Consider the following 17,722-nt stretch of genomic DNA (forward strand, 5'->3'; position numbering starts at 1 on the left):
ATGGGCAGTCTGATTTTCAATATAATACAGCGAGTGTTCAAGCTTAAGACAGTCAAACCCCCAAGAGTGGGCAAAGGAACATTAAAAACAACCCTAAATCTTAACCTAATAATCTCACATCACCAAGTTACCGGAATAATTCAGCAATGCAGGAGTAGATATTCATGAGTGAGCCAGTGGTCCTTTGAGATAGCTTTTTGTAAACCAATGTATGTCACAAGAAGCAAATAAGCACAGTGTCACTTATTCATTTATACGAGTTTTGTGATGTGTTGCTGAAACTTTTTACATAGAAATAAGGGAAGCAGCTCTGCATTCAAATGAAACAGCTGGATGTCACACAGGACAGAGAGGATGCCAGGACAGAGGCATCTATATTATATGGAAGGCACAGGCAGAGACAGCATGGATATGGCAACTGCAAGAGATTTACTTTCAACTCCTTATATCCCAACTGAGCCAAGGAATTCTTGGAAGCAAAGAAGTAGGTACCTGATACATAATAAAGTTAGAATCAGAAAGTGCAACAGGAATAAAGCTTCATCAGGCATTTATACAAACAATTGTATACTTTTAATTTCAAAATTTAAAGGTGACCACAATTGTATGTTTCCCTCACAACAATAAAATCAGAAGCAGGAAATTATAAAGATGGCAACTTTACATTTCAACATTACAAACCTTAAGTCAGCTGTTAAAATGGATGCTATTCTTAGAAGATAATAACAAAGAATTCATAAAGCAGTAAGCAGATACATCATTATCTTCCCCACCCCAGACTGACAAATACTCCACTACAGCACAAAACGGCCAAAGCAATAGCAACACAAAGTTTCACTGCACAAAGGAAAACCAGAAAAGAATCCTCCCTTCCCCATTACACTCTACTAGCAAGTCACCCTTTTTTTCATAGTTTATCATGCAATTACAATTAACAATTCATCATGAGTAAAATGATGTTTGTGTTACTTTCTCCATCTAGAACTAATTATCTAGTATTAAAACTTTTCTTGTTTTCTCCCAGTAGACATTTTTAGTAACAAGCCATGTTCCCTTTTGCAATAGTAATCCAAACCAAAAAGCTCTGAGCATCAGGCAACTCAAGCAGCAAAAAGTTAAACAAGTCCAACTTGACTATCGATCACAAAAAAATATTCCGTAAGATATTGCATTAATTGATCAAAAACTAATACAGAGGTTGTTCTAAGGTGGTGAGTAAAAAGACGCAGAGGCTTGCAAACAGGATGGTTTTATTCCTTTGTTTTTAAATGATCTTTCTACAGTGGTGGGACAGGAAGCAGCAGCAAAGAGGGAAAGGAGAAAACAGTTTAGAATATACAGCACTTCCTTTTGGGTTGAGTTTCCGGAGGCTCGAGGGCAGCTAGGATAGCCTCATCAAACACATTCTTCAGACCTCTCTACAAGACAGAGGGGAGGAGAGAGAATAGCAGCCAGGTTAGAGGATTAGAAGACTAGCAGATACAACAGCAGTCCGGGTTAAGTGAGCTGAATTCACAGAAGCAATGTTTTTTAAGAAAATTAAATGCCAAGATGCTAGAATAGTCAATTCAAGAGTATATCATCATCTCAAAAGAAGGTTAACTGAGCAAGCAGTTTTTAAGAAAATGTAATATGTTGACTTCTACAATAATCACAAACTGACATTAGCATGGAAAAACTTTAATAATAATGCCAGGAGAGGAAAATTGGGTATGTACAGCTAAGACACACGATGGACAATTAAGTCTTTAGAGTTCTCGATATTTCTACAGATAAGGGCATACGTGTTGGAAATAGATTTATTATCATTTCAGGCTTGTGTGAATTCAGCCCCTGAATAACTGAAGGACACAAATAGCAGACTAAGAGGCATGCCACATGTTTCTCAGTTCAGTGACATATCTGGATGGGATTAATCAGCATTTCAGAGTAGAGCAATTTCCCAAACAAAAAGGTTCAGACATTTAGGACTGTTTACTGTGCAACAGTAGCAACTGGGGAGGAATTTAAAGAAGGGACTCTAGAAACAGCATACACTTCAGTTATTCAGCAATGTTATTAGAGCCAGTATCCACCACCCAAGTCATACAAAAACAAAGAATGGGGTCCTAGAATGGGTTTTTAGCAAGCAGTCCAATGCTTTAAGATGTCTGCATGGGTATCAGAGCGTAAAGCATGGAGTGAGAACAAAGAAAATTGTCACATCTACAGGTATTAAGATGGAGAAATGCACTTACACCTCAGCCAGAAACTCCAAGGTGACTGTGACTCTGTAGCAGTAGTACCTGGGCCCAGGTCTATAGACTCACCTAAACCTGAAGCCACAGGTTTACCAACCAAACAGGTTTCACATGTTTTTTATGTAACAATGTGATCACAAGTAAAAATGTACTCGAAGTCCCAGAACATAATTCCAACAATTAAGTGCCAATCACAAACTACCCCAGGTGTTGTTCACTCTTCATACCTTACTCCATCTGTGGCATCCCAGAGAAATGGGAGGTACCCACCATTCCATTAGATACTAGATAGATAGATAGATAGATAGATAGATAGATAGATAGATAGATAGATAGATAGATAGATAGATAGATAGATAGATAGATAGATAGATAGATGAAAAATCAGTAATTAAAAAGACAAAACAGGCAGCAGTGGCTTACGCCTGTAATCATACCATCTCAAGAGGCTGAGATCTGAGGATCACAGTTCAAAGCCAGCTTTGACAGGAAAGCCCATGAGGCTTTTATCTCCAATGAAAAGCACCAAAAAGCCAGAAGTATATTTGTGTCATAGAGTGCTGAGCAAAAAAAAAAACTCAAGAACAGTGCCCAAGCACTGAGTTCAATCCCCAAGACTGGAACAAAAATGAAACAAAACCGAAAAAGAAAAAGAAAAAGAAAGAAAGAAAAAAAAAAGAAAAAGGGACAAAGAAATTTTAAAAAGTTTCCTTCTCCCTATATCATTTACATAGAAATACTATAACAAAGTAAAATTCCTCTACAATTTTTTTCTATGTGTCTAGGATTAACTCTCATAGTCAAATATAAAAGAAAGAAAGGAGGTAGAGAGGGAAATATACTTTATAAGGAAGAAAAGAAAAAAAGATTATTAGAAATTAGGTGTATCCCAAAGTAAGAAAGATAATGGTGGTATATTCAACATGGTCTACTTGTCTCCATTTCCTCCAAAGCAAATCCTACCACTTGGGAGAGTAAACCCTGCTCTTCGTACCCAGCAAAAGAAGATGAAAATTCCTTCTTACTTATGGAAGACAATCAACAAATGTCCTATGAAACAAAACTAAGCTTGGCTTTATCCACTGTTTACTTAAAGGAAGAGTTTAGTTTTACAAGGAGAAACTAGAGTCCTACAAAACTACAGGCTCCATTTCCTATATACTCTTCCCTCTAATTTTTCCTAACTTCTGGTAAGAAATTAGGAGAAAAATGTACTTGCCATATAACTTTTTTAAACTTCTAATTCTTACACTAGATATGATGGATAGAGGGCTTTGGGCCAGTCTAGGCTACACAGTAAGTTTGAAGCCAGCCTCAAGCTATGCAGCAATACCTTGACATTCTTTATCGTTCTCGTTTTTTCTCTTTTTTTTTTTAATTTTATTTTATTTTATTTGAGAACATACTGTACAGAGGGGTTACAATTACATTGGCAGGATAATGCATACATTTCTTACCAAGCATTGCAGCCTCCTCCTTTGTTTACCCTTCACCTCCCTTCCCAGCCTCCCTCGTTTTTTCTCTTTCACTCACTCATACACACACACACACACACACACACACACACACACATGCACACGCACACACACACAAGGAAAAAGAGAACTCACAGTTCTCTGTGGAGCAATTTATACATCAACCTATTCACACACTAAAAATCATGCTTCACAGAAGCACCCAACTACCTAAAATAAGCTCTTTGTCAGTGACCTAAAATTAGGTCAACATGGCCTACTTGTCTCCTTTCCTCCAAAGCAGCGCTATCTCAATAACAGAGGACATTCAAAGATATGCGTTCTTCTACCCTCCCCACATTGACACACTTTTCAGGAGATGGTTCTAGAACACAGAGAAAAGCATCAAGTTTTTTTTTGTTTGTTTGTTTTTCATCTCAGTCTGTACAATGTGAGGGAAGATGTGAACCATTCTGAACTTTTTTTTTTTTTTTGGTGGTCGTGGGGCCTGAACTCTGGGCCTAGGCACTATCCTTCAGCAATTCAACTGAAGGCTAGTGCTCTACCACTTGAGCCTCAGCGCCACTTCCAGCTTTTCCTGCTTATGTGGTGCTAAGGAATCAGGGCCTCATGCATGTGAGGCAAGCGCTCTACCACTGAGCCACCTTCCCAGCGCCCCATTCTGAACTTTTAAATATTTACATTTACCATGGGGTTATACTGACAGAAAAAAAAAAAAAAAGAAAACAACAACTAGGCTTTGGGGAATGTGTCTAAATATCTAATAGACTGCTGAGTGCCAGTGGCTCACACCTGTAATCCTAGCTACTCAGGAGAATGAGATCTGAGGATCTCCAAGCCAACCTAGGCAGAAAAGTCCTCAGGAGACTCATCTCCAATTAACCACTCAAAAACCAGAAGTAAAGCTCAAAGTGGTAGAGCACTAGCCTTGAGCAAAAGAACCCAGGGACAATGCCAATGACCTGAGTTCAAACCACAGGACAAAAAAAAAAAAAAATTAAGAAAGAAAATCTAATATATTAATCCTTGAAGTTTCCTGTGGATTATCCAATTAAACATAAAAGTTTTAGCTTTTAAATAGCCAACCTAGCACAGCTCAGTACTTATTAGGTACTGAGGCCTATATTCAAAACATCTAGTGAAATTTCAATGTATATATTTATAGGTGCCACAGTATAAATATAATCAAGAATACAAGTGTCAAAAAAAAATACTAAAAGTAAACAATTACTTGAAAAAGCATAATAAATATAAATGACCTCAAGTATTAGTAATCTCTGTTTTAATTAGGTACGCCTATTCATTGTTCAAACTTCACAGGACCAGCACCAATAGACCTTAAGAGTGCTGTGCTAATTATTTCCATAATACTTTCTTTGCCCTGAGAACAATACTCAATGATTGGCTATCCAATGAAGCTAGAGAAAACTGAACTACACACACTAGTAAAAATTCTCACACGGCTGGGCACTAGGCTCACATCTATAATCCTACCTACTCAAAAGGTTGAGATTAAGGATAAGGTTCAGGGCTGGGAAGGTAGCTCAGTGGTAGAGTGCATGCCTTGCAAGCATGAGGCCCTGGGTTCGATTTCTCAGTACCACATAAACAGAAAAAGCCAGAAGTGGCGCTGTGGCTCCAGTGGTAGAGCACTAGCCTTGAGCTGAAGAGCTGAGGGACAGTGCCCAGGCCCAGAGTTCAGGCCCCATGACCGGCAAAAAAAAAAAAAAAAAAAAAGGATAAGGTTCAAAGCCAGTCAGGGCAGAATAGTTCACATGATTATCTTAAATTAACCAGTTTAAAAAAAAAAAAACTGGTTTGGAGTTATGGCTCAAATGATAGAGCATGAACCCTGAGCAAAAAAGGTAAGAGAGGCTGTGAGTTCAAGTCCCAGAACACCAAAACATAAAATAAACCTCACACTCACTGTTCCCAGTCCTCAGTCTAAGTTGCCATCAAATCCTAAGAGTTTCAGTCATATCACTTAGAAAGAAAAGTCCACATGAGAAAAGAATGCCTCCAAAAACACAAGAATAAGATGGGCACTGGTGGCTCACACTGTAATCCTAGCTCCTCAGGAAGCTGAGATCTTAAGAGTCCTGGTTTAAAGCTAGCCTGGAAAGGAAAGTCTTTTATCTCCAGTCAACAAAAAAAAGCTAGAAGTGGAGCTACGGCTCAAGTGGTAGAATGCAAGCCTTGAGCAAAAGAACTCAGGGACAGCACACAGACACGCACGCACGCAGACACGCACGCGCACGCGCGCGCGCGCGCACACACACACACACAGACACACACACAGACACACACACACACACACACACACACACACACACACACACACACACACACACACACACACACACACACACACACACACACACACACACACACGAATAGAGAATGAGCATGACTGGGAACTATAGCAGAAATAGGCAACACAGCTTTCTTTGATGTAAAAGTCTCAAATACTGACTCATCCTCTGCCTCTGTGAATTACCCCAGAAAAATCGGCGAGAGGAAAAAATATCTAAAAGAAAATTCAAAGCCGGAAGCCAGTGGCTCACACCTGTAATCCTAGCTACTCAGGAGGCTGAGATCTGAGGATCGAAGTTCAAAGCCAGCCTGGGCAACTGGGAAACTCCCCATGAGAATTATCTCCAATAAACCTCCAGAAAACCAGAAGTGGCACTGTGACTCAAGTGGTAAAACACTCAATTTGACCTGAAGAGCTCAGGGACAGCACCCAGGGCAAGAGTTCAAGCCCCACAACCGACCAAAAGGAAAAAAAGAAAAGAAAAGAAAACTCAAGGGAGCAGCACTGACCTATCATCTGGTCACCTGTCTCAAGCGTCACCCAGTAAAATTGCCAAAAATAAAGGACCTCTACCTCTGTCTCTGAGCTCCAGCTGGAGCACCCATGACATACAACCCCCTTCATATCAACACCAGAAATGGTTTTCACATGGACCTGCATTTGACAATTGTGCTTTGAGGGATGAATCTGCAGTTCCTAAAACTCATCTGATCCCCTACAGAGACATTTCCTTGTGTTGGTATCAGTTTCCTCTGAGTTCTCTGAACACTGCAGCTTCTTTAATCTTTCCATAGGCATTGTGTGACATGTATATAGATAATGTGTGAAAGACTGAATTATGATCTGAGGGCTAATATTAGTAAAGAGAGGACCAAAAATCCTGCATTACCAATGGCTTATGCCTATCAAGTGAATTCAGTAGAATTTGGCAAATTAAAGCCAATGAAACTGAAAAAATAAAATAAACTTAAGTCTCTGGGCTGGGTGGGGGTAGAAGGATAATTCTTATCCTTACTTTTTGTTGAACTCTGGGCCTAGGTACTATCCCTGAGCTCTTCAGCTCAAGGAGAGGGTTCTGCCACTTTGAGCCAAAGCTCCATTTCTGGTTTTCTGGTGGTTTATTAGACTGGGCTGGCTTTGAACCGTGATCCTCAGATCTCAGCCTCCTGAGTTGCTGGCACTCGGTTATCTTTACTTTTTAAGTATCTACAAACATGTGAACCTCTCACATAAGGGTTTTGCTTTTGGCCTTGCCTATATCAAATCATTCAGTAAAGTACAACATGGGAGCTTATCAACATGAGAGCTTTAGAAAAGAACAGTGGTTTCCATAAAGAGAGACCTCTGGCAAAATAATCTACAATGTGAAGCTGATCACATTCTTCCTGAGCAGCTTTGAGTATTGCTGACCACTGTAAGAAATAATGTCCATATCCCAATGTCCCTAGAAATACTCAGCCACATGGAACCATTCCTTCCACACAACTCTTACCTGTGTAAGTGCAGAACACTCCACATACTTGACAGCCTTCAGATCACGTGCCAACTTTTCAGCAGTCTCTGGAGTAATAGGCTTCTGTTTGTTCTTGGCAAGTTTCTCAATAGTGGAAGGGTCATCTCTAAGATCAATTTGGGTCCCAACAAGCAGGAAAGGAGTCTTTGGACAGTGGTGAGTAATCTCAGGCACCCACTACAAAGGAAAGGTATTTAAAACACACCTGTGTTAATAATGTACAAAGTTCTAAAGCGCTACTTACAACAGGCCAAAAGAAATTCTATGACTACCTTTTATAGAGGAAGAGTATCTAACCAATTTACCTTTTCTTTCACATTTTCAAATGAAGACGGAGAAACCACTGAAAAACAGACTAGAAATACATCCGTTTGTGGATAACTCAGTGGTCGTAATCTGTCATAATCTTCTTGCCCTAAGAAATGAAGTTAGAGAGAAAAATCATCAACTGCATCTTACTATCTTCATAGCATTAAAATGAAGTCAGCTGACAGATTAAGCAGCTTAACAGCACACTGAACATTAGCCATAGAACAATATCTCTAATAAAATGGCTTAGGTCCAGGAATGCAGCTTAGTGGAAGACTGTTTGCCTAGCATGCATGAAGCCCTGGGGTTCAATTCCTCAGTGCCACATAAACAGAAAAGGCCACAAGTGACCCTGTGGCTCAAGTGGTGGAGCACTAGCCTTGAGCAAAAGAAGCTCAGGGATAGTCCCAGGCCCTGAGATCAAGCCCTAGGATTTGGGAGGGTGGGGAGGGGCAAGGGAGGGGAATGTGGCTTATGTATTATTTGGACAATATTTTCTCTCAGATAATTTTACTTATGTCAAGAAAATTGTTGTTCAGCCAGTGGCTTATGCCTGTAATCCTAGCTATTCAGAAGGCTGAGATCTGAAAATTGAGGTTCGAAGCCACCCCAGGCAGGAAAGCCCCAGAGACTGTTATCTCTAATTAACTACCAAAACGGCCGGAAGTAAGCCCAGGCCCTGAGTTGAAGCCCCAGGACTGGCCAAAAAGAAAAAAAAAAAGCTGGAAGTAGAGCTGTGGCTCAAGTGTTTAAAGCACTAACCTCAAGCAAAAAAGCTCAAAGACATGGCCCAGGCCCCAAGTTGAAGCCCTAGGACTGGCACATATACACAAAAAAAGTTTTGCTACTACATCTGGGCTCACATCTGTACTAAATAAAAACAAATACCTACAAATTAAATGTCAGATGCCAGTGGCTCACACCTGTAATCCTAGTGAGATCTGAGGATCAAGGTTTAAAGCCAAGCCAGGCAGGGAAGTCCATGAAACTCTCATCTCCAATTAAAACATCAAAACACTGGAAGTGAAGCTGTGGCTCAAGTAATAGAATGCTAGCCTTGAGCAAAAAATCTTAAGGATAGCATTTAGGCCCTGAGTTCAAGCCCCAGGACTGGCACTCAAAAAAAAAAAAAAAAAATCCAAGCAATTCAAAAAGAACTGAATAACAAAATTCCAAGAGATATTTGTATACCAATGCTCATAACTATTTACAATAGCTAAACCATGAAAGCAAGTCATATATAGCAATCATAAGATGAGAATGAAGTATCCATCAACTTACAAATGGATAAACAAATTCTGCTGTATTCATGGAATACTGCTCAGCAATAAAAAGAAACAACTGTTGACACACCTAGCAAAGTTGGCTCTTACAAATATTATGGTATTTAAAAACAGTCAAACATAAAATATTCAGATGCAGTCCTATAATAACCAGTAGATCTGTAATTGTCTGGGGGCAGGCCATGGTCAATCCTAGAACCAACAGATCTGTAATTGTCTGGGGACAGGTCATGGGAGGAAAGGATTGACTGCAAAAAAGGCACAAAAAACATTTAGGATTATAAAATACGATATCTATCTTGATTGTTGTGAAGGAATTAAATTAATCAAATTTAATACTTGACAGGAATGAACTTTACTGTATTATTCATCAGTACAACTTTTTTAAAAAATGCCAAGACTTACAAAAATGAGCTTTACAATTTGAAAATTTTTAAGTTAATTTCAACCACAAGTAGCCATTCATACGTTGTTCTTTTCTGCATACAGATTGCCTCCAGAGGACACATATAGAAGGGGTGGAGGGGGTCTCTCAACTATTATTTTCTCTATTTTTTAGGTTTCTTCTAACATACTATCTAGGGTATATAAAGCTATGGTTCAATTCTCAATAAGGTCCGAACCTGTGCTCGTAATAACAGCACTCAACCACTTGAGCCATACCTCTAAGTTTTTTTGTTTTTTGTTTTTATTCTGGTCTTAGGGCTTAAAACTCAGGTACTGGGTGGTGTTGTCTTTTAGCTTTTGTGCACAAGGCTAGCATTCAACCACTATGAGCTACAACTCTACCTCCGGCTATTTGAGGTAGCTACTGGAAATCAGAATCCTTTGTACAACTACTTTAAAGGTAATAAAAATAAGACAGGCACCAGTTTTTGAGCCTATAACCCTAGTTACTCAGGAGGCTGAGATCTGAGGATCATGATTCAAAGCCAGCAGCAGAAGACTCATCTCCAATTAACTACCAAAAGAAGCTGGAAGTGGAGGTATGGTTCAAGTAGTAAAGCACTAGCCTTGAGCACAAAAGCTTAGGGACAGTGCCCTGGCCCTGAGTTCAAGCCCCAGAACCAGCACTTCCCCCCCACTCATCTGCCAAAAAAAAAAAAGATAATACAAATATAATTTAAATTTTAAGAAAAGGTAAGAGATTTGCTAATATGCTATTTTCCCAAGATGACCAAAAGGACATACCACCAGCAGCAGCTACTACAGTTAAAAATCAGAACATTATAAAAGAAATTAAGTTTTTACCTGCAGTATCAAAAAGTCCAAGAGTATATGGCTCTCCACCAATCATAACCGTGACTGCATAGTTGTCAAAAACCTAAAAATTTTAAAAATTTAAAAGATACTTTGTTAATATGTAAAGGGCTACAGTAGCTCAGAAAGGGATGAGGCAATTCCTAAGCAATTATTTGCTTCTTAAGATTTAACATTAGTGCATCTTTCTTATACAGTCAAAACATCGAACTAAGCCCTTTGGTGAGTTGAATGGTTGCTGGGAAGAGGGACAGAGAATTTGTCCTGGGATGTATGCTGTATCACAGCAGCCTAGAAAAAGAGCCATAAAAGTATTAGAGGTATCACAATAGTGAGTCCTCAAGCTACAGATAATGATACGTAGGTATGAAATTTCTGTGTCAATGTTCAATCTGTATTTCTTCATAGATTTTCCTTTTAATCTAGAATTAAAATCTCCTAGATTCATGATAATCTTGTTTTTCCTTACAGGGTCCCAGAAAGAACCTTGTTACAAACAACCCCATGTGAGACAAATAAAGCAATCCAGGAAAGTGTCCAAGAAAAGGCTCACAGATTATTTGTTAAGAATTCCAAGAATAATATTTGTATTGGGCTTGGAAGTGTTACTCAGTAGTAGAGCACTTGCCTGGCATATGCAAAACTTGGGCTTGTTCTCCAGCACAAAATAATAAATTCATGTAGAGAAGAAACCACATGATCTCTAAGGAATCTTCTTTGACTAACTGCTTTATTTATAATTAGATCATAAAACACTTAACAAACTCAATATATGCTACTATTGGTTATACTAAGTTATTTGTGAAAGTGGGAGATGATAGAGCTAATGGAAAAGACTCATCACACTAATTCATGGATTCCTTTGAATCACTTTGGAATCAAAAATGTCTTTAGATACAACTGTAGTTTTGTCCATTTGCAATTAAATTAATTTTTTTAATAATTGAGACTTTTTTTTAAAGAACAGTGTTTTCTACCATGGAAAAGTGTACTGCATTTGAAGATCAGTCTTGCTTATTAACCTTTTAGCTAGCTACTTTTAATTTCTGGTTCATGTTTTTATGCCTTGCAAAGAAAGATGGAAACAGGGTAAAAAGGAAATGATAGTTAAAAGTCAGTACTTGTTAACAAGAACCATAAGAGAAAAGGAAAAAGAAGAAGAGGAGGAGGAGGAGAGGGGGAGGGTGCTTTTAAGGTCTCAAACTACATGTTTTCTTTTTTCTTTTGGACTGGTCCTAGGCACTGTCCCTGAGCTTTCTGTGCTCAAGGCTAGCACACTCTACCACTTGAGCCACAACCCCGCTCCACCTTTATGTGGTTAACTGGGGATAGAAGTCTCACGGACCTTCCTGCCTGGGCTGGCTCCCAACCATGATCCTCAGATCTCAGCCTCCTGAGTAGTTAGGATTACAGGTTTGACCCAAAAGTGCCCAGCTACAAGTTAATTTCTTAAGTCATGCTCAAGAAAATAGACTCAAAAACAGCCTTCATTTACAACCTACATTTTACATGTATATTACCCTACATTTACAACTATATTATAGGACTGGACAGAGAAGCAGAAAAATCTCAAAGCGGGACTGTGAAGGTGGCTCAGTGGTAGAGTGCTTGCCTTGCATGCATGAGGCCCTGGGTTTGATTCCTCAATACCACATAAGCAGAAAAGGCTGGAGGTGGCGCTATGGCTCAAATGGTAGAGTACTACTCTAGAGCTAAAGAGCTGAGGACAGTGCCCAGGGCCAGAGTTCAGGCCTGGTGACTGGCCAAAAAGAGAGAAGGGGGAGGGAGAGGGGGAGGAGGAGGGGGAGGCGGAGGGGGAGGAGGAGAAGGAGGGGAAGGGGGAGGGGAAAGGGAAAAGGAAGGGGAAAGGGAAGGGGAAAGGGAAGGGGAAAGGGAAGGGGAAAGGGAAGGAAAGGAGAAAAATCTCAAAGCAACAGTGGGGGCACTATATAGTTCAAGCTACAAAGGAGAATAAAGTAGGAGGATCACTTAACCCCAGAGTTGAAGGCCAGCCTAAGCAACTTAGTGAGAATTCATTTCAAAAAATGAACAAATACCAAAATTCAACTTAAAAGAAAGAAAAAGAATCAGAAAAGTTATGGCTCACTCCAGGTTTTTATGCTAGTATTTGATTACTTAACTGTCAAAACCAAGTTGGACTTAAAGTCAATCCTCATAGGAGATAAATAATATGTATCATCCTTCACAGCTCTAAATTTCTATCCTTCTACAAATGAAAACTTTCAATTCGTGGATGGGCACAAATATGCATTTCACACCAATTCCATTCCCATAATAATTTAAATAGGTACTATGAATAGATTACTCACTTCACTGTCATTTATCTGACTTATCAGGCTCATTTAAAAAAAACGTATTCTAAGCTGGGCACCAGTGGCTCATGCCTGTAATCCTAGCTACTTAGAAGGCTGAGGTCTGAGGATCACGGTTCAAAGCCAGCCCAGGCACAAAAGTCTGTGAGATTCTTATCTCCAATTAACCACTCAGAAAACTGGAAGTAGCACTGTGGCTCAAGTGGTAGAGTGCTAGCCTTGACCTGCAGAGCTGAGGGACAGTGTCCAGGCCCAGAGTTCAAGCCCCACGACCCACCAAAAAAAAAAAAAAAAAAAAAAAAAAGTATTCTAGCCAGGCATCACTGGCTCAATGCCTGTATCCCAGCTGCTCAGGAGGCTGAGACTTGAGGATCATGATTCAAAGCCAGCCCAGGCAGAAAAGTCTGTAAGACTTTTACGTCCAATTAACCAGCAAAAAGCTAGAAGTGGAGTCAGTCACTGGTGGCTCATGCTTGAATTCCTAGCTACTCAGGAGGCTCGGATCTGCCAGAAGGAAAAGGCCATGAGACTCATCTTTAACTACCAAAATAGCAGGAAATGGACCTGTGACTCAAGTAGTAGTGTACTACTAGCAAAGAAAGAAAGAAAGAAAGAAAGAAAGAAAGAAAGAAAGAAAGAAAGAAAGAAAGAAAGAAAGAAAGAAAGAAAGAAAGAAAGAAAGAAAGAAGGAAGGAAGGAAGGAAGGAAGGAAGGAAGGAAGGAAGGAAGGAAGGAAGGAAGGAAGGAAGGGAGAAAGAAAGAGAGAAAGAAAGAAAGAAAGAAAAAGAGAAAGAGAGAAAGAGAGAGAGAGAGAGAGAAAGAAAGGGAGAAAGAAAGAGAAAGAAAGAAAGAGAGGAAGAGAGAAAGAAAAGGAGAGAAAGAAAGAGAAAGAGAGAAAGAGAGAGAGAAAGAAAGAGAAAGAGAGAGAAAGAAAGAGAGAGAGAAAGAAAGGAAGGAAGGAAGCAAGAAAAACAGAAAGAAGGAAAGAAAGAGAGAGAAAGAAAGAGAAAGAGAGAAAGAGAAAGAGAGAGAAAGAAGGAAGGAAAGAAGGAAAGGAAAGGAAAGGAAAGAGGAAGGAAGGAAGGAAGGAAGGAAGGAAGGAAGGAAGGAAGGAAGGAAGGAAGGAAGGAAGGAAGGAAGGAAGGAAGGAAGGAAGGAAAAAAGCAAGCAAGCAGGACTGGCACTGAAAAAAAAAAATCGAAAGTGAAGCTGTGCTCAAGTTGTAATACAACACCAGTCTTGAGTGAAAAACATCAGGAAGACAGTGCCAGGTCCTGAGTTCAAGCCCTAGTACTGGGCATGCATGCAATGCATACATACATACATACATGCATAACCTACACACATGCACATAACACACATAAAATATAATGGAGTAATTTTCATACTAAAGTACAAGATCTACGTAACAGCCTAAGTCCCTTGCAACTTCAAAAATCTCTATAAATCTTCCTGTACTCCTAAAGCTAACTCATCACTCTTACCCTGCAACACTAAAGATGGATACTTCCAACTGAACATAATTACCAAATATTTAGTCTATGTTCACCTGCCTGATAAAACTCCTACATCTCTCTGGGGTAACCTAAAGTATTCATACACTTCCTTCTCACTTCCAAAGAGGATTAGTCCCACATTTATCAAGTTACAAACCCTACAATGGCTCGGTCTCTTCAGACCATCTCAACTACTCTCAGTACTGAAAGGACATGTTATGCATTGTTCATAATTCCATTGGGTTGATCAAGACTCCCAAAGGCTGTGTTTTGATTACAAAATAGGTCTTCTCTTGGCTGTTCCTAGGTCCTTGTTTGGAGCTCCTTTACGGTTACAGGGAACCGCTCCATTAAGTAAATGGAGACACACCACTTTCTCTGAAGTTACAAAACACCTTCATCCCAGGAGGCACCAGGGGGAAAAAAATTCTTGAATTCTAAGATGTACAGCATACTTCTTCAAACTGAGAACAGCATTTTTTTTTTTTTTTTGGTTGGTCGTGGAGCTTGCTTGAACTCTGGGCCTGGGCCCTGTCCCTCAGCTCTTCAGCTCAGGCTAGTGCTCTACCACTTGAGCCACAGCGCCATTTCTGGCTTTTTCTGTTTATATAGGGCTGAGTAATCAAACCCAGGGCCTCATGAATGCAAGGCAAGCGCTCTACTACTGAAGCATCTTCCCAGCCCAACAGCATTCTTCAGAATCTTATCTACTGGAGTTCACCCTTTTCCACTGATTCTCAGCTGTTAAAGTGAATATAATTTGTCCATAAATGGTCAAGATCTTTAAACATAGGAAACAAAGACAGAGAGAAAATTTTCAATACACACAGAGAAAGTTTTCAAAGGTTATCAAATGCTACATTCACTAATAGAGGGGAAGTATTTATACTTACAGTTGGTACATATTCAGATGGAAACTTATTTGTTGTATAAGATATCAGGAGACATGTTTTACCAACAGCACCATCGCCCACAACTACACACTTAATTGTCTGCATGGCAGAAATAGTTTTGTATCCACTTTAAATAATTCAAAGTTGATGATGACCTACAAAAGAAGATTTAAGATATTTATTTTATGTATGTGGAGATATACATATACATATATGTAGTTTTTCTCCTTTAACTAGCAAAAGGTTTCATTAACAGCATATAACAGAATTAGAAATGACTACTATGGCTGAAAGGGTCTAAAAGGAAAAAGTCTGATACCACAATAACAAGGTCAAATTTCTAAGTTTCTGATTCCTGGTTGTTTCAACTTCTAAAAAGCCCAAAGTGGAGCAGTATATTTCTTTGTACAACAAAAGCATATGCAGCTTGGCAAGTAATATTGTGAAACCTTTCCTTCATATGTATACACATATACATACACATACACACACATATATGTGTACCTGTATGTGAAACATCACAAATCAAGAGCTGCTTTACTTAGAACTTCAGGAATATGGTCTATAAACAAGCAAAGCACATTTCTACCACCCCATTCCAAATATGAGTAACCTGAGGAACTCGCCTCAACAGCTGTTGGAACATCAAGTTGCCTAGTTCACTAGTTCAATATTCATGAATATTGAGGGTACCTTGAAATAATTATTGGCCTTTTTCTTTTGATAGCACTGGGGTTTGAACTCAGGGCCATGCTTTCTAGGCCTACCATTTGGTAGATTGTCTATCATATGAATCTCATAATCAGTCTTTTTAGTTATCTTTCGGATATAGTCTCAGGGCTCAGACTTTTCACCCATAACAGCTTACAACCACAATCCTCCTACCTATGCCTTACACAGGGCTAGGACTAGAAATATGTATGACCCTGACTTATTTGTTGGGATAAGGTCTCACTAACTTTTTGCCTGAACTGGCTTTGAACTGTAATAAGACCGCCTGCTCCTGAGTAGCTAAATTTACCAGTGTGAATTACTGTGTCCAACCTATCAGCAGCCATTTCCCTCAAAACTTTGAGCCAGGCACCAGTGGCTCACACCTGTAATCCTAGCCACTCAGGAAGCTGAAATCTGAAGATTGTGGTTCAAAGCCAGGCCAGCCAAGAAAGCCCACAAGTCTTCTCTCCAATAAACTACTCAGAAAAATCCAGAAATAACTGTGGTTCAAGTGACAGAATAGTAAGTAGCCTTGAGCACAAAGAGGCTCAGCGACAGTGCCCAAGCCTTGAGTTCAAACCCAAGGGCGAGAAGGAGGGAAGGAGTGAGGAAGGGAGGAAGGAAGAGAGGGAAGAAGGGAGGGAGGGAAGAAAGGAAGGAGGGAGGGAGGGAGGGAGGGAGGGAAATTAGGGTAAAAAGAATCTTAGAGAGCCAGGCGAGCTCATGCCTGTAATCCTAGCTACTCAGAAGGCTGAGATCTGAGGATCAAGGTTTGAAGCCAGCCCTGTCAAGAAGCTCAGAGACAGCACCTATATGAAGGCTCCTAAGGTGGTAGAATGGAAATTTTAACCCAAGTCATCCAACTCTCAAGTCTACTCTTAAATCTTTCATCACACTTCCTCTACTTAAGAAATGGCATTAATAAAAACAAGTATAATCACTGCATTAAACTGGCAACAACAGGCCCAAGAGAGTTGCCAGCAACCAAAAGCGGAAGTCAAGGGGGAAAAAAGGAAGTAAAAAGTAGGAGTTAAGTTCCTTCCTGTTTCTTCACCTTGCAGAAAACTGCTGAATATTATTGGAAGGGAGGCAAGAAGACAGAATTACTAAGTTTGCTCTTCCCTTTTCTATTTCTCTACAAATCTTCCCCTTTTTGGGGGGTGAGGGGTGTCAGTAATGGGGCTTTTGAACTCAGGGCTTGAACACTGTCCCTGAGCTCTTTTGATCAAGGCTAGAGCTCTACCACTAAGAACCACAACTCTTCTTCCAGTTTTCTGGTGGTGAAATGGAGATATGGCTTTGAACTGTGATGCCCAGATCTCAGCCTCCAGGATTACATAAACCTGGCACCCAGCAAGCCTTCCATTTTTTAGGCTTTCTAACCTGACGCTCAACAATTTGTTGGAAACTGATTGTGGGTACCTTGCTAGATTCTGGAGTCTCACTGGCTATAACAATATGCCACTTTAATCTTCATGTAACTCCATCTTCCCTTGTCTAAATATGAAGACTGCAATATGTAACCTTCATAAATGACTAATTTTTTTTTTTTTTGGTCGGTCATGGGGCTTGAACTCTGGGCCTGGGTGCTGTCCTTCAGCTCTTCAGCTCAAAGCTAACACCTCTATCACTTGAGCCACTTCCAGCTTTTTCTGCTTATGTGGTGCTAAGGAATCAAACCCAGGACATCATGCATCAAGGCAAACACTCTACCACTAAGCTACCTTCCCAGCCCTAGATTTATTATTTATTATATATAAAATGCTAACTTCGGCAACTTAAAGGAAACTTAAGTCAGAATATTAGTGTATCCAATGTTCCCTTCCAGTTAAAAATAATATGGAACTACTAAAGCATGAAAACTGTCATTACACCACCCAGAATGGTGGAGC

General features: G+C 39.8%; 1 protein-coding gene across 2 annotated transcripts in view; it reads right to left on the minus strand.

The window, feature by feature from the left end:
- Positions 1 to 17,722, minus strand: part of Cdc42 (cell division cycle 42) — a 43,178-nt gene that overhangs the window by 1,490 nt on the left and 23,966 nt on the right. Inside the window, exons 2-6 of one of the 2 annotated variants that reach the window (XM_070037685.1) lie at positions 15,117 to 15,271; positions 10,386 to 10,458; positions 7,848 to 7,957; positions 7,522 to 7,719; positions 48 to 1,418 (exon numbers count right to left, since the gene is read on the minus strand). In XM_070037685.1, the coding sequence (XP_069893786.1) occupies positions 1,329 to 1,418; positions 7,522 to 7,719; positions 7,848 to 7,957; positions 10,386 to 10,458; positions 15,117 to 15,221 (576 nt within the window). In that variant the 5' untranslated portion in view covers positions 15,222 to 15,271 and the 3' untranslated portion in view covers positions 48 to 1,328. Of the gene's footprint in view, positions 1 to 47; positions 1,419 to 7,521; positions 7,720 to 7,847; positions 7,958 to 10,385; positions 10,459 to 15,116; positions 15,272 to 17,722 lie in introns of those variants that run through there. The other variant, XM_070037684.1, reaches the window with a different exon arrangement.

The sequence above is a fragment of the Dipodomys merriami genome, unplaced genomic scaffold (genome assembly GCF_024711535.1).
Source record: "Dipodomys merriami isolate MVZ:Mamm:240054 unplaced genomic scaffold, mDipMer1.0.p SCAF_28, whole genome shotgun sequence".
Classification (NCBI taxonomy): domain Eukaryota; kingdom Metazoa; phylum Chordata; class Mammalia; order Rodentia; family Heteromyidae; genus Dipodomys; species Dipodomys merriami.